The sequence below is a fragment of the Heloderma suspectum genome, chromosome 4 (genome assembly GCF_057233095.1).
Source record: "Heloderma suspectum isolate Gila_16-S chromosome 4, 16-S_ref, whole genome shotgun sequence".
NCBI classification, from domain to species: Eukaryota; Metazoa; Chordata; class Lepidosauria; order Squamata; family Helodermatidae; genus Heloderma; species Heloderma suspectum.
Window position 1 is genome coordinate 62,229,141 of NC_139461.1, and position 17,145 is coordinate 62,246,285.

Genomic DNA, 17,145 nt, shown 5'->3' on the forward strand with positions numbered 1-17,145 from the left:
ATAACATGTGTCAAGAATGAAGGCCTGCTCTCCACCATGAGAATAGGCTGGGCTGTCATGTCTGAGGTGTAACCACCTGGAGCTGGTTGTTATCTAGCAACTCCTGGGCCTTGCTGCTCAAGCCCAAGTTCAGTCCGTATTAATTGGGAAAGAGATAAGAGCTGTGTCTGGTGGGAAGATCCTGCCTCTTCTGAGGTGAGGGTGGCGCGCCAGGGGCTGAGCTTTGATTGGTTACATGAATTCTGCCCTGAGTTGCTAGGGCTGGTCCTTAAGAGGCCAGTCGTCTTCCTTTGCCCTGTTGGTTCTTGGATGTGTTGATGGCTGGAGACTGTCCTGGAAGGCCCATACTTTGGTATGTATAGGATAGATCAGTTAGCTTTGTTATTTTGCTTGGGGGTGCATATAAAGGCTCTCAGCATTCCCAGGTGTTTTCTTCAGTGCTAATTTCAGTGCCTATTGGCCAGGGTGGAAGGCTACTGAGTTATTGCAGGGATTTGTGGCCTGTCCTAACTTGCATGGTTGTTGATACTAGTCTCAGCAATCCTTCACAACATGAAATGGTAAGTTGCATTTGACTGTTGACAGCTTAGGAGATTTTGTGTTTGTTTTGATGTTGGCAAAACTTTAACCAAGAGATATCAAAAAATCCAAAGCATTTGAATTTCAGATTTTCAGAGTTACATTTTTTACATGCAAAATACAAATTTGAGTTTTGCATTGCAATTTCTCATTCAAAAACGTGTGTCTGGCAAAACTGGAGAATTCACTGGATTTCAAATATTTGTGAATATTCATTTCAAATCATGTGCGCATCTGTGTGTGTTTATTTATTTATTAATTACATTTTTATACCTCCCAATAGCTGAAGCTCTCTTGGTGGTTTACAACAATTAAAACAATAAAATATGAAACAATAAAACATAGATGATAAAAATACAATATAAACATTTAAAATTACAATATAAAAATAATCAAATAGAGCTAGCAGCAGGAAATTTAAAATGCAGTACCAGATAAAAACAAACTGAAAAACTAAAATGCCTGGGAGAATAAAAAGGTCGTCATCTGATGTCAAAACAAGCACAATGTAGGCGCCAGGCAAACCTCTCTGGGCAGTTCATTCCACAACTGAGGTGTCACCACAAAAAACAGCCCTCTTGGTAGTCACCCACCTCACTTCCTTTGGCAGGGGCTCCCGGAGAAGAACTGCTGAAGCTAATCTCAGGGTCCAGGCAGGTGTATATGGAGGAGACGATCCTTCAGGTAACATGGCCCCAAGCCATTTAGGGCTTTGAATGTTAGTACCAGCACTTTGAATTGGGCCATAAATGGACTGGCAGCCGTGCAGATGAAAGAAGAGTACTGGCATCATATATTCATGTTGGCCAGTCCCTGTTAATAGTCTCACTGCCCTATTTTGGACCAGCTGAAGTTTCTGGACCGTTTTCAAAGGCAAACCCATATATATAACACATTGCGTTAATCCAATAAGAGGTTATAGCATGGATAACTGTAGCTCAGTAATCTCTGTCCAGATAGGGATGTAGTTGGTCTATCAGCCTAAGCTGAGATCTCTCTTTCAAAGCCTCCAAATTGGTGTCACTTGTTAATTCTTTGCTTCTCAGTTGAGCAGCAGTTCCCAGAATGTGTTAGCATGCACCATACCAGTGCATGCTAATTTTGATGTTAAGAGAACTGCTAAAGTTCCATGATAAATTTATTGAATAATTAAAAGCTCTATGAGCCCAAAATAATTACGCACAGAAGAATCTAGCTGTTAGTATCGGCATAGTTCACTGCTCTTTCCTTGCTCCTTCCCATCAGCCTCAGCCAGGGTTGGATAATTCTACCCCATCTCAGCACTGGGTATGATTGGAGCACTCCAGTTCTGAAACCTACAGAATAAGATTTTATTGTACAGATCACAGAAGAACTCATGCAAGAAATAATGCAATATATAGTCGCCAAATGCATTTCAACCTTTTGGTCTTTTCTGAATGGCATTAACTTACAAATATAATTTGAAATTAATCTAAGGAGGTGAAATTGTGAGTCTCCTAGGATCATGGGAAAGATAGCTCACCTGGGATTAACTCAGAGGTATTCTATAATGGTTCAATAACATCATATAAGGAGATAGAATGTCTCTTAGTGAATAATATGAGCTACTGCCGTCCTGTTAGTCTGGAAGATTGATAATTGTGTCTGTTTGAATTAATTTCAGTTTATTGATACCTGTAATTAATGCAATTGAAAATGCACCTTGAAATATGTGCTTTAAAGAACTGGGGATTAATTGCTGGTGTACCTACCCAGTGCTATGAACTCACTTTTATGTAGCATCATGCTCCAAAAGAACTGTGATATACAGAATGCTATGATCATCCACAAGAGGTCTCCATAGGACTGAATGATATATCCCACCAGTTTGCTTTTCTAAGCCACAGCTTTTAATATCAGTAAAAATGATCAGTGAATAAAATATTCATATGATTTACATCCCTATTCATGTTCTGCACTGTTAGTGTTTAGTAATGTACGGTCTGTTAAATGTTTTAATAATCTTAGCAGGTATTTAACAGGTAAACATACAGTATCCAAAACCACTGCTACTTGTAACCAAGATGATGCTTTCTTTGTCCAATCAAATTAGGTCGCATGAGAGGTTCACTAGTGACACTACAAAAACTAGTTAATCTGTTTCCTAATGATACTTCATTCAAGAACAACCTTGGAGTGGGTTACCTTTTGATTGGAGACAACAGCAACGCCAAACGTGTTTATGAGGAGGTGAGCTTCTATTAAGTATGTGTAAACAAATCTAAAAAACTACTACTGCATATGCAGCACTTCATAAATGTAAGACACATATAACTTTGAAAATCATAATTCATGTGAAATTAATGACATCTAGATAATATAGATTCCTTATAGATGATTGTGCCCTCTTATTTTCACAAATCCAAATACATACTTCTTCTTGCAATTGGGCTAAAGCATGGGTAAGTTTTGTGTGATTTCCCTGTTGTGCAGGTTTCTATATTTATAGCTTCTTGTTCAAATACCAAGACTTTCATCTTTTTCTCCTTCCTTTGTCCTTCCTGGATTAGTCAGATGAGGAATGCATGAACAGGATGACATCAAGGCTCTATCTATGTAGCCAGTCAGACATGTCTCTATGGCAATGCCTCTTAGGGTAAATGAAGCCAATTGAGAGTGAGGGCAATGCTTCTTGAAAAAGTCTGTCAGAAATGGATCATTCTTTCTCTTCGCAATCAACACCACAATAGACAAAGCTTCAGGATAATATGACTTTATTTTAGAGCCTAGTCTCTCTACAAATGCAATTTCAAGGAAACGCTCAGGCTGCCCCAGGCTCTAAACAACTAATCAACAATCCCTAAGCAGAGGAGACAAACCAGAGGGAGAGAAAGTTGTCAGCAGTTTGAGTATGTACCTCCTGGCCGATCTAGCTTCGCAGTGATGCCCCTCTCTTAGGGTGGCTCCCTCCTACATTGGCATCCGAGAGTGGCTATCTGGGCAGAGCATCTGAGCCCAGCCCCTAACTTTTCCCACTTTGCTTTGCGTTGTGCCCTAGCATCTTTCAAGTCACACCCTTCTTCCCCTTCCTCCTGGGAAACTTGCGTTCTCACTTTGGAAGACAGGGGCAGGGACAGTCTGAGCCACCTGTTGGTCAAGGTCGTGGGAGGACTCTCTTCCAGCGTTTTGGCTCACTAGGGAGGGTCCCTCCCCTGGCTGGCTCACTAGGGAGAGTCCCTTCCCCGGCCTCTGATTTAGCTGCTGCTCCAACTCTGATTCAGAATCGGAGCTGTCAGACATCTCAAGGTGCTTATACTCATCCCTGACAAAGTAACAGCATATATGTAACTCCAGTCAATAGTGATTGTGCAGCAAGTGTGATGATGTCTCAATGTTTTATAACCAATCAGATTTGGCTATGTGGTATCATTTACAGCAATCAAAGCCAAGACAGAGAGAGAGAACGCAAAAGTCTAAATGCATAGATATATTTTGACAGTCACTGTCAATAAGTTATCACAACATGGGAAGAATATAGTGAGTAGTTGGGGATCAGCCACATTCAGGATGCAAAGAAGGTGTTGTTGTCGTTACACATTTATATAACACCTTATTTAGTGAAATGTCATCAAAGCAGTGCAAAACAATTAAAAACAATAAAACCTTAAAATAATAACAAACAAGAACAGTAAAACAGTAAAACATTAAAGCATTAAAACAACTACATAATTTAAAATGTTAAATTAAAAAGATGTGTCTTCACACCCTTTCTAAAAGCCAAGGGAGTGGAGACCAATCATAGTTCCTGAGAGAGAGAGAGAGAGAGAGAGAGCATGCATTCCACAGTTTGGGAGCGACAAAGGGAAAAGCCCTTTCATGCATTCCCAACGAACGGGCTTTTGCAGATAATGGTGCCATCAAGGTCTCTCCTGCAGATGTCAATTACCAGACAGCGTCATAAAAAGACAGATGGTTCTTTAGATAGTTGTTCAGAGCTTTAAAGGTCCTAAGCCATTTAGGATTTTAAAGGTTAAAACCAACACCTTGAATTGAACCTGGGAAGCAATTGACAACCAATGCAGGTTTTTCAAGACAAGTGTAGTATGGTCCTGATACATCGCCCCCTTTAGAAGCCTAGGTGTCGCATTTTGCACCAGTTGAAGCTTCTGGACACTTTTTGAGGCTAGCCCCACATAGAGCACATGGTGGTATTCTAACGATGATGTAACCAAGGCATGGATAACTGTTTCCAAGTCAGACCAACTCAGGAAGGGTCACAGCTGGTGCATGACGCGTACTTGTGCAAACACACTCCTTGTCACTGCTGCCACCCAAAGATCCAGGGAAAGTGTAGGATCAAGGAGCACTCCCAAGCACAAACCCTTCCAGAACAGGTTGGATCCTAGTCCCCAAGACAGGCTTTCTACTGACCAGCAATACCTCTGTCTTGTCTGGGTTTAATGTCAGCTTGTTCATCCTCATCCAGCCCAGGGGTTCAACTGCTTCCTTGGTGTTAGGTGACAAAGAGCAATGTCATCAGCAGGTGTCAGCAGATAATGCCAAAAAAAAAACCCAGACAAAAGGATAGACTGGAGTATCTGAGCAGAACTGGATTGAAACTTGTTCTGGGAAGCACTGCAGCAGCAAAGAGGAATGGAGTGTGTAATTCACTAATTGGCAGTAATTTGAACTTCTCTATACTTCATCATTTTTGAATCAAATTACACGTGCTCTGTAGATGGTCAACCTGCACAAAAAGCAGTTTAGAATTGCATTTATGCAATAGGTTTGCCACATTAAGACAGGCCTTTATTTTGTTCTTGAGAGAGAAGATTGGTCCTGTGTTTTAAACACATATTGCTTTCAGCACAGGACATAATTGTCTAAATGAGATTAAACAGAAAAGTCTTGTTGAGCTCCAGAATTGGATCCAGGTATGGTTTACTCCTCCAGACTTGTCCAATTGATACCTATGTTTTGTGATTTACAAAGTAGATAATTTTTTTAAAGTTTTAGGTGGTAGCATTCTGACACGTCCTTAATCTAATCCAATCAAGTTTCTTAATATAATATGCAAGAATTAATTATGACCCAAGTCATGTAAAAGGAGTCTAGGAACAGTGGATCTAGGGGAACTTGTGGCATTGCAGTGTGCCTCAAAGCCCATGATGCACTAGCTGCTATTGACTAATGAGGATCAGGGAATCCCTACTCCTTTCCTTCCCCTCCTCTGGACTTTATTGACAAAAGAGTAGCAGTGGAATCAGGAGAATTTGTGAGCTGACAGCAGCAGAAGTAACTTTTGCTTTCACAGTTGACATAAATGTTCTTCAACAGTTCAGTCATACTGAATATTTTTTATTCGCTCTCTTTCAACACTGAACCTAAACACTGAAGCTAAAATCAAAGAATGTTATGTCTATAGCCAGAATTCCATCTGATGGGAAACATGCCCTATTTTTGGGAACTATTTTATCAGGCCCTCCACTGTGCCACAGCTTGAAGGCAGTGTCAAGAAAGGGATAGCATTTCATTTTTTATCCCATTAGGTCTTTTCTTTTTGAATCTCATAGTCTGGAATTGGGATACAATACATTAAATATGGTCTTTGTTTAAAAAAAATCAAAGCTACTTTTGTTTTCAAAGAGCAGTAGATCTTGGTTTTACTTTCTTCAAGCGATTCCTCTATAGTACAAGAAATCTGAAGATGCATTTTTCTTTTCTGAAAGTGTTCTGAATGAGTTCTAAGGTTAGTCCTGAACTCTGCATTTATTATTGTTTAATAGCTGAAGGAGACATGATAGCAAGGAAGAATTCTGTCCCTCCACCAACCTCCACAATTCTCTGTACCAAGTCCTTCCACCACCACCCCCATCATGTGCCCCAATAAAATCCATTATAAAAAGGTTAAGCCAGACACTTACAGTGCTGCCTAAAAATGAGAGCTGAACCATGGATATCAGGACATCATCTTGTCTGCAGCCGAACCTGGAATGGTGCCTTAATATTAGGCTGACCATATTTCCTTGAGACAAAAACGGGATATTGGGATGACAAAAACGGGACGGGGTTATGTAATATTCCGTATTCATGAAAAACCACAGCACAACAAAACAACTGCAGCTCCCTTTGTGGTCTCTCAGGCTATAAGAGACCTAAAAAACTACCTAAACTCACTGCAAAAGAACATGGAAAGGGGTGCAAATGAATAACACTATTGCATCCTCACACAAAAAACAGTCATAAATATACATATATAAAATACTTATAAAATATCACATGAGCAGTAAACAAATCTGTATGGCACACCACACCGAACACTCTAATACAGGACTGCAGTGGCCAGACTGCAAAAAATCATAAACATGCACCAAAAAGAAAGGGCGGGGGAAGGAATGAACACCCCGACTGCTATCACAAGCCAGTATATGCTAATGTCCCACCGGAGAGTTCCGCTGTAATAAAAAAATAGCTCACAGCCTGTTGAACCGAAATACGAGTCTGAAAAGTCTGAATCAAACTGAATGTAAGGCAGAAAGAATCTCTATGGGCGGAATGATGGTAGAAATAACAGTAAGACTCACCCTCTTGGCTGTCAGGGTGGACACTGAGCCCATAGAATCCCAGAGTAGTTCTGATTCTGAGGAAGAGGAGTCGCTCCTGGGAGAGGAGCGTGCTCCTCTTTCCCAGGGCCAACAGCTGACGGAGATTCCTCCCACTGGCATTCCTAGCTTAGATAGCAGTCCTGGGAGTGACAGAGCGCGGGAAGCAGACTTGATGGACGTGCAACGCCGACGCAGAGAGCGGCGCCAAATGGAGGGCACAGAAAGGAGGCGTAGTGCCCGGTTGGCGCGCAAACAACGGTTGCACCCAGAGGATCCAAGGGAAAAGGGGAGGGACTCTCCCTAGCCCATAAGTTCAGGGTCTGCCAGTGATTCCCTTTCAAACGGGGACCAGCTGTTCCAACTTAGGGCATAGGTACTCTGCTGCTCAATCTAGTTGCTAACAGTAGAGTTGTAAAAGAGGAATAAAGCTTTGAAAAGAATCCCTTTGTCTGTGTCTGGACTTGGCTACTGGATTAGACTGAGAGAGGCCTCCAAGGAGCCCTTGACATTGGCTCCCACATGCTGAATGGGGCTTAGTGACCGCCTCTTGAATTCCCCGCCACTGCAGACAAGCAAGGGGGCAGTGTCTGATCGTCGCTAGCTCAAGAAGCCTGGCCCTGACTGGATGAAGTAAATGGAACTCCCTCTTTTGTCACACTAGTAGTTTTACTGCACGCATTGATTAGCACAGAGCCTTATGATAAACGCGTTCAGTTTTTTTTTACAAAAAATTAAAAATGGGACAAAATTGACATATTAAAACAACAGGACAGTCAGGAAATATGAAAAAAAACGGTACTGTCCCATTTAAAACGGTACATATGGTCAGCCTACTTAATATCCAGCATGAAAACATAGTCAAAAACAGTGTTCCTTGCATTAAGTTTTCCCTCTCTGCTCCGTAACATTGAAGACAACTCAGTCTATATCATCAAGTTGTGAGTTTCCATGCTTCAGTCTGTGGCAGCCAATAATGTGCAGTGAGGACAGAGAGCTGCATCTCAAGAGAATATAGGGAAAATGTTCCTAAATGTTCTAGGGGAGAGGGGGAGAAGTCAGCTTGGGGAGGCTATTTTCGAAGCATGAATGACTGAGCTGGATTAGTGTATTTGTTAGGATGGAGCCTAGTTACTGCCTCCATATTTTGAGCAGTAGTTTATCCAGATGAACATACAGAAGACTTTGGCAACAAATATCAAGCCAACTAAAATAAAATAATAGCCTGGAACCATGGTATGTTATTATGAATATGTTGTAGTCCCTAACTGCCTGACTGCAAAGGTGCCAGCTGAGTCCCTGGCTTTGTGCAGCACCAGGAAGAGCAGCCGCTCTTCTCTGCAGTGGCCAAGTCCCCTGCCAGCCTGCATCTCCACTGTTATCTCCGATCTGAGAGTGGGATAACAGCAGGGATACTTCTGCACTCTGCTTCTTCTCCGAATGGGAGGGAAGAACCCATGGCCCCGCCCCCTGGAGAAACCCATGGTTTTGCAGGCCAGATTGGGAGCCCAGCAGGCCTGGTTAGGCCTGCAAGCCGGGTATTCTGCACCCCTATGTTATGGCCTTTGGATATGGGGATCAGAATCTCAGGTGAATAGATTCTACAGTACAAACATATCTGAGCTAGGGATGTCAGAGAATTCCCAGACGGATCTCGGTGAGGCCGAATGCCAGTGCATTCGGCCCCCCAAAATCCATCGCGGAACGGTCTGCCACCCCCCCCACCCCCCACGGATCCCCCCGGGATGAGACTTACCTGGGGTGGATGTTTCGGGTGGCGGCGGCGGCTCCAGCGGCGGCTTCGGCAGCTGGTCTTCCGACTGGCTGCTGCCGCCGCCGCCATTTGCAGTCTGTGTGGGTTTTTTTTTTCTTCCCCATAGACGTGATAGGTTACGTAAAGACTTACGTAGCCTATCACGTCTGGGTAAAAAAACAAAAAAAACGCGTACGCAAATGGCGGTGGCTACGGCGGCCGCCATTTGCATTCCTTATTTTTATTCGTCTTAGTCTACGTAAATATTTACTTCGACTAAGACGAAGACAGGAAAGGGGAACGCAAATAGCGCCTTTCTTGTCTTCATCTTAGTCTACGTAAATATTGACATAGACTAAGATGGCGAAAAATAAGGAACGCAAATGGCGGCGGCCGTAGCCACCGCCATTTGCATACGGGTTTTTTTTTTTTACCCAGAGCCCTCCACAGCTGGAAATCTGGCTGTGGACGGCCCTGGCCTGGGCCTGGCCAGCTGCTCCACGGAGCCGCCGCAGAGCACAGCTGGCCGTCGAAGATTCCGGGGGGGAGGACCGGATCACCTCCCCCCCCCATGAACAGAATCCGCGAAAAGGTAAGTGACTTTTGTACATCCCTAAACTGAGCACTGCCTTGCAGGGGAAAGGAAGAGACATAGGATTGTAGCCATGCACATCCCATAAGGTATAGTTCTGCCCTTAGATAACTGATGGAGTAGTAGGAACTTCTGACCACAGAAGAAAGGACAGTGGTTTTAAGCCAAGAATTCTTAATATATTGCTAGAAATTAACTAAACACGATCAATTAATGCTGAAAATTACTGAAGAGGTAAAGTTATAATGATGGTTTGTTTTGCTCCACCACAGGTTCTGAGACTGGCTCCTAATGATGGCTTTGCAAAAGTGCATTATGGCTTCATCCTGAAGGCAGAGAATAAGATTGAAGAAAGCATTCCCTATTTAAAAGTAACATTTTGATTAGGACCTTGTTGTTTTTCTTCTTTTGGAAAGCATAGTATGCTGGTGAGGGCAAGGTGGGGGGATGCTATGTACAGGATCAAAACTGTAGGATTTAACATTCGAGGTCGCTAAAAAAACAATGTTAATCCATAAATATGCAAATTCCCTTTTCCAACATGGAGCTTGTGATCAGTTATTTATTACTGCTTCTTGTTTTCCTTCCTGCTCTGCTTTTTAGGGCCAGCTCACATATCCATTTTTGAGATGGTTCTTTTGAAAGCATCCCTCACCTGGTAAAATAGTAAGTTACCATACAGGTGTATTTTCACATGTGAACATTTGAGGGGGAAAGCACTCTCATGTTGACTTTCCACCTCCAGAAGTACCTATATTCAGTTGGCACTCAACAGCAGAGAAGTTAAGGAAGAGGGGATGATAGGTAATTGAGTACACATCCTATGTAGGCACAGGAAGAGTGTACGTAAAGATGTTGAATAAAGAAAAAACATTTTCAGTTTAACCCGTTGTGTGAAGGGGCTTTCCATGTTCTCTCAAGCTCCAAAATGCATGGAAATTACAGCTGTTAAGGGCAACACCCTTAACAGATGTGTTATTTAGTTCCTGCTTCACCACTACATTGGAGCTGGATGGCTATCAGTGCCAGACTGGTAGACCTAAATCCCAGATTTGTCTGTTTGCTGAAATAGACACATGGAGTCTATGCAACTGAAGCTATCAAATGGAAATTGCAGGTGGGGAGGAGATGGAATAGTGTAACTGGGAAAAGGGCATGGGTAGCAGGAATATTTTTTTGCAGGTCCCACTTTTATTAATATAGTTTACACTGATAGTTCTGGGACTGAATGAGGTGTTGGTTTTATTAACGAACAACTGACATGATTTTCTCTTTCATCTAGGAAGGTCTAGAATCAGGAGACCCCGGCACTGATGATGGCCGTTTTTACTTTCATTTGGGTGATGCCATGCAGCGAATTGGAAGCAATGAGGTAATGTTTACAACTAGGTTTCACTGCTTTTTATCTGAAAAGGTACATTTTTTTTTAAAAAAAGGCTTGAGCCAGGGTCTTGGACCTAATGGCTCCAATGTGGAGAGTCGGTCAGAGACCTGAATCAGGAATATGTACAGCACAGCAAAAAGCCAAAATCCAATCAACTTGGGAGGCTAAGATGGAATTAAAAGGCAAGGGGTTCAACCAATTATCTTGGAATAAATGGGACTCTGTTTTTCTTCAGCTCATCAAAGTAGACTGAATGTACATAAGTAACACATTCTCATACATCAGCTGCCTTCTGTAGGTCACTGCTGTATATCCTTCCGGGGAAGGTGATTGTTTTCAAGACAAACTGGTAGGACCTGAATTCCTAAGGCAAACAGGGATGGCTTAGCCCAAGAAAGCTTCCCAGTTTCTGGCAACAGCAAATGCCATATTTGTTTATTTTATTATTACATTTATATCCCATCTTTTTTCCTCTTGCAAGGGACCCAAGGCAACTTACATGGTCCTCCTTCTCCATTGCATCCTCACAAAAATCCTGTGAGGTAGGTTAAGCTGAGTCAGTGACTGGCCCAAAGTCACCCAGTGAGGTTTATGGCTGAGTGAGGACTAGAACCCAGGTCTCCTGAGTCCCAGTCCAACACTGTAACCATTACACCATGTTGGCTCTGGCATATAGCTACCTGAATTAGCTACGCTGGCACTTTAAGCAGGAGAGATCCCATTGCCTACTCCCACATCTGGTGAACGATTTTTCCAAGCAACTCACTCCATAATAACTGCTGCTAAGGGAGGAGGAATGCTGCTGATACTGCAGTTCCACATGCCATGAAGACACCTCTTTACTTTCTATGCTTTTTCCCTAGGAGAGAAGTTCTTCTAGAGAGAGAAGTTGCTGCAAGAACTATTGAAACCATGACTTTAGGGAGGGCATATCGCAGCCACCTTTCAGCCCTTTCACACAATCCTTGTTCGGTCATTCTCAAGGCAAAACTAGATATGATATTTATGTCTTTAGCTCTTGTATGGCTGACTTTTTCTTTTAAAGAAATAGCTGGCGCGCATGGGAGAGAGCGCAGTGGCTCCAATGGGAGCAGGCATAGGGGTATTCAGATCAGGACCATAGTGGGGGCAAAGGGTTAATGCCTATGGTCCCCATCTGGCTTGGGGGTGGGGGTGCTGTGTTGTCTATTTATGCATTTTGAAAAATCACTTCTAGTTTGGCCCTCGGGAAATAGGAGTGGCATCACAGCAGAGAAGCAGCCTTTCTTGTTTTACCTTCACAGTGGTTTAATACAGACAAGTCTTGGATATTATACTAGACAGTCAAGTGAAGACATTGCTGAATTATAAGCCCTACATCAGAATATATGTGCGTGTATATGTAGAGCAGCAAGAACCTTTTGATCTTCAGACTTGTGTACCAAATGAAGGAAGGATCTTAAAAACTCATAGCTAATGCAGATTCTCCAGGCATGACCAGGTGCTTCAAACAGGAATATTAGCGCCTCTCCTGCAGCAGGTGAGAATGACTTGTGCAGAGGCAGCTTCTTCATAGCTTTGGCAGCTCTGGAGAAAGTGTTTTCTGCTATCAAGTCACCCCACAGATGGTACAGTATACCCATTACCTGCCCCCAGACCCTCCCTGACAGATGCAGGATTTTATATACATGTTCTTTCTCCCCTCCGTGGCATACTGCCCCCCTCCCCATATACACACTGCAGGGCAAAGTTTTGGGGATTGAGGAAGCCCCTTCTTCTAATCAACCCTTAGGGATGTTGGAGGAATCCAGTTGGGGAGTGGAGCTCGATGAGCTTCCATCGACTGGCCCCCTGGACTCCGTTCCATCTTTTGCCAGCTGGCTCAACTTGGCCAGCAGCGAGTCGGGCCAGCCAGCAGCGAGTCGGGCCAGCCAGCAGATTCCGATGTTTTTGAATTTATGTAAATTACGGCTACAATTTGTGCAAATTAAGCAAATTGCAGCCATAATTTGTGGCCCTAATTTGTGCAAATTATGGCCAAGACCAAAATAAATTATGTAAAAAGTCCCTGGAATTCAGGGAAACTCTACAAGTCAGTTCAAAAAAGCAAGCCGAGTTGGGTATATCACAGAACTCCGGCGAGCCCAAAAAGGGCCGGATTTCTTGGCAACTGACATTCCTAGGCTCCCTAGACTGCATGAAAGCACCCATGGCCATCCACAAGACCTCCCAACAGATGAATATTAAACAAATAGTAGAGAACTCTGCACTGTGCTCCTAGATGGATGCAGGCAGGAGGCCAGAAGAAGACATCCATTCGTTACAGCAGTGGCATGTTGAGCAGCCCGTAGCTTAGGTTACTTGCTACACCTTTAACTTGGCAAGGAATAATCTTTGCAGAAATGCTGCTTTTAGTTTTTACAATCAAGAGCCATCCAAGAGGCTTAATTTGCCAAGAGCACAGTTTTTTCCCCATCAAGCTGTTGAAAACAAGATGGTGAAACTAACCACCTTCCATCCCCAGCTGCACCTCTCTCTTCAGCTGGTGCTTGCGGGGAGGGTGGAGCAGCCAAGGGTGGTTATGAGATTATCATGTGTAGAATTGCACAGAACTGAAGGTAGGTTGCCCGTGTTTCAGTTCGGTGCACTGGCTTAATTTTCCATGTGATTCCAAATTTATTTCATGAAATGGATTGTCCAGTTTGTGTGGACAAAAAATGGGTTCATGGAAAATGAACTTCTTGGGGCAAAACGCTGCAAAATTTGTCATTCCAAGTCCTTTTTTAAATTAAAGAGAAAAAGTGTTGCTGGATATGCAAGATTTAATTGAGGAAGGAAATTGATACATAAGCATTCGTAATCATAATCACTAAGGTGTGCATTCATCACCTGAGGCTACAGTCAGGACTAAGAATTCAGCTGTCAAATGTTTTGATACAAGGCATTTCATAAAAAGTACATTTACACTGATAGCTTACCTTTAAAATAAAATGCACTGAATTCATTATCTTTTAGAACACTCTTACTTACAAGGTATTGAATAAATACAGCAGAATGCCATTAAAGATGGCAAGAGCATATGAAGGGCCTTTCTGCCTGTTCAGCAGGGTGGATATGCAGGCTCTAATAACTGCCTGGCAAAGAGAAGTTAAATAGGTGCACATCGTTGCAGATCAAGCAACATTCCTCAGCATCTTGCTGCAACATTGCTGTTAAATGCACAGTAACAATCCTTTGGTTTGTTGCCAACCCAAATAGCTGCCTCTCATTATCTCTGTTCACACCTACTAGACAAAACAACCTGTAGGTTTTCTTTACCTTCTCTGAGCAGCAAACACAGAAACTCTCTTACTTGGAGTCCTTTAATCCAGTTCAGAGGCTGAAACCCAGAGAATCCTGTCTTAAAGATATACTTTAAATTGCTTGGGGGGGGGGGGTAATACATACATTTTATTTCCCAACCTAAAAAACAACAGAAACACCATTTAGGACATCTCTGAGAAACTCAAAATACTTTATAGCAGTCACAACTATAGCAGTCATAATGAAGAGCTCAATGGACCTGTTCACTGTTACCCCATTTTTCAGTGCTGTTTTTCAGAGCTTCAGATGCTTAGTACATTCAGCAGTATTTTCCCCCTTCAAAGCTCATTAGAATTACACAGTCATGGAGGATCAGTCTGTTAATGGCTACTAGACTTGATATATTACCTCCAATATCCAAGCAGTACACCTCTGTATACCAGTTGCTGGGGAAGGATGCTATTGTACCCATGTCCTACTTGTGTGTAGGGGCATTGCCAGGCATTAAAAAGATTTGGGGCCCAGGTCCATAGGACACAAATCTGCATATGCTAATTTATATCAATATATGCAAATGTTGAAATAATTGCTAGGGTTTATTTAAATTTCACAGGAGGCAATACCAGCCAATTTATTTCATATCCAAATCATCTCAAATAAAATAAATTCGTCAATTAATTTGCATCCAAATTTATTTGTACTGACTCAGATCATCCCATGGAAAAAGGTTTTTTCCTAAGCTCCATTGCCATGCAGTGGAAGATTTGGGGGCAGGGGGTGATGCAGCATGTGGGGAGGGAGAGTTCACCTTTCCCTCCCCAGCTACAATCCCCCGTGAAAATTGCCCTCCTGCATGGCAATGAAGCTGAGAAAAAATCCTTCCATTGACACCAGTAGACACCCAGGGCTCTGTGGAATAAATCCAGGGCCCTGGCAAATAGATTGCAGCCCAGAGCCCAGGTCTATCAAAGCCTTTCCTTGTGGGCTTTCCACAGGCAGCTGGTTGGCCACTGTGTGAACAGAATGCTGGACTAGATACGCCTTTGGTCTGATCCAGCAAGACTCATTATGCCCTTACGCAAGGCTAGCACCCAACCTATGACAAGCATGAAGAAAATGTGAATGTGAACCTCTCTGCATGTAATTCTCACTTGTTTCTCAATGCATGTCATGGCTATTTTCAGAACAAGCCTTGGAATTGTAGATCATCCAATGAACTTGAAAGTGACTTGCGGCACTTTATTTATGAAATAATAGCGGGTTAACATGGTGCTTGAGAATATTTGGGGATGTTTATACGTGCAGAGATATAATTGGTTCCATTGGTTTTTGAAACCAATGGAACCAATTGGTTTTAGGCAAAGTATTAATTACTTTAGTATTATAAACTTTTAATTCAAAATTGATTAATGGAAAATAGAATAATATACTATGAAATGAGTGATATAAATGTATAACAAAAGGATCAGAAAATTTTGGGTAACAATTTCATTTGTTATATATAATTGGTGATAACATATATGTATATAATTGTAGAGTACTCTAGATTATATTTAATGTTATGGGGGGGTGTATGTGTGTACACACAAACACATTTAATGATCTAATGGGTTACATACCATGCAGTGCTTGCACAAGGAGTTCTCATGCAAAAATTCCTCCTCCTCCCCAGTGTGACTCATCTTCCCCAACACAGCCTCCTGTGCCCCCCTAAAAAACTGCTCCTGAGGGTTGGGGACCCTCAGAAAAGGTGTAGATTGTGGTGCGAGGGGAAACGTGGGCAAAATTGGGCAGAGGCGGCTTGCCTTGCATTAATATCATTGTGTGAATGTTGCATATGATGCAATCTGCTATCTTCTTCCTTTATCCCTGAATAGAATTAGCAGGGTCATACCAAAGTGCTTTCTACTCACTGATGTTTTTAATAGGAGTCTCCCACCCCCTGCCCCTCCCTCTCTCTCTCTCTCTCTCTCTCTCACACACACACACACACACATACACGTTTCTTTTTGTAAGGAAAGAGTACGTGGAAATTGCGTATTCAACATGGGAAGTTACTTAATTGCCTCTTTATTTCCTTCTAGTAGCTTGGTTACAATTCAGCTAAGACAGATTCCACTGTAACTCAGTGTGTATTGAGTTCCTTTGTTAGTGATGTAGTTGTGCTGCACTGTAGATAGCTCTTCTTTCTGTATGGTACTGTGGTGAGGATGAATAATAATTGAGATCTGGTTCTGTAAAGTTCTATGACTTTTTCCTGTTCAGATTAACGTAATTTTCCTATAAATGACAATAAAACGTTTTTATAAAACAATGGTTCGAAAGGATTGTGCCCAAAGTAGTATGGTATATGGGCAAAATTAATTGTGGAGCAAAAGTTCTCACACTGTAATGCATGCGCTTATAATCTCACAGATCTTTTCTCTGGATTTCATCTTCCTACTTCAAAGCATAAACTTTTAGGCTGAATTGAAAAATTTGAGAGAGAGCTGCTCTTTTGATGTATGTGAAGGGGCCAAGACCTGAATCTCACCCTCAAAATTAATTCAAATCCACCTTCTTTGTGTGGAAATTAGAGTCCATCTCCTGCTGCCTTACTGTCCAACAATCAGGGCTGATCCAAAACATTTTGCTGCCGGAGATGAAGGACAAGACAGCATCCCCTCCCTAAGCCAATGCACAGAAGTTGGCTGGACTGGCAGTTGAATCTTACATCAACTCTAGCGACAGGGTAGCGTCCTCCACTACACCGGAGTCAGCAGACTTGTTTAGAGGGCCCAAGACAGGCTGTGTGGTCTATATAGCTCTATCCTCCAACAGAGTGGAACAGCCGGATTATTCATGAGGAACAGCCTGGAGGCTGCCACCACTGCCCTCCCCACAGCATCTGCCACCTGAGGCAGTCACCTCGCCCTGCCTATTGGTAGGGCCAGCCCTGCCAACAACTTTCCTTTATTGCTGCTTTGACAAAGAAAGCGACATAGAAGAATGT

The 17,145-nt window shown here is 42.6% G+C and overlaps 1 protein-coding gene across 10 annotated transcripts in view; it reads left to right on the plus strand.

Annotated features, from left to right (window-relative positions):
- The window catches only part of ASPH (aspartate beta-hydroxylase), a 198,530-nt gene that overhangs the window by 125,635 nt on the left and 55,750 nt on the right, over positions 1–17,145 (plus strand). For all 10 annotated transcript variants that reach the window (XM_084849445.1, XM_084849446.1, XM_084849447.1 and 7 more), the window contains 3 exons: positions 2,654–2,790; positions 9,760–9,858; positions 10,770–10,859. In XM_084849445.1, the coding sequence (XP_084705571.1) occupies positions 2,654–2,790; positions 9,760–9,858; positions 10,770–10,859 (326 nt within the window). The remainder of the gene's footprint in view (positions 1–2,653; positions 2,791–9,759; positions 9,859–10,769; positions 10,860–17,145) is intronic.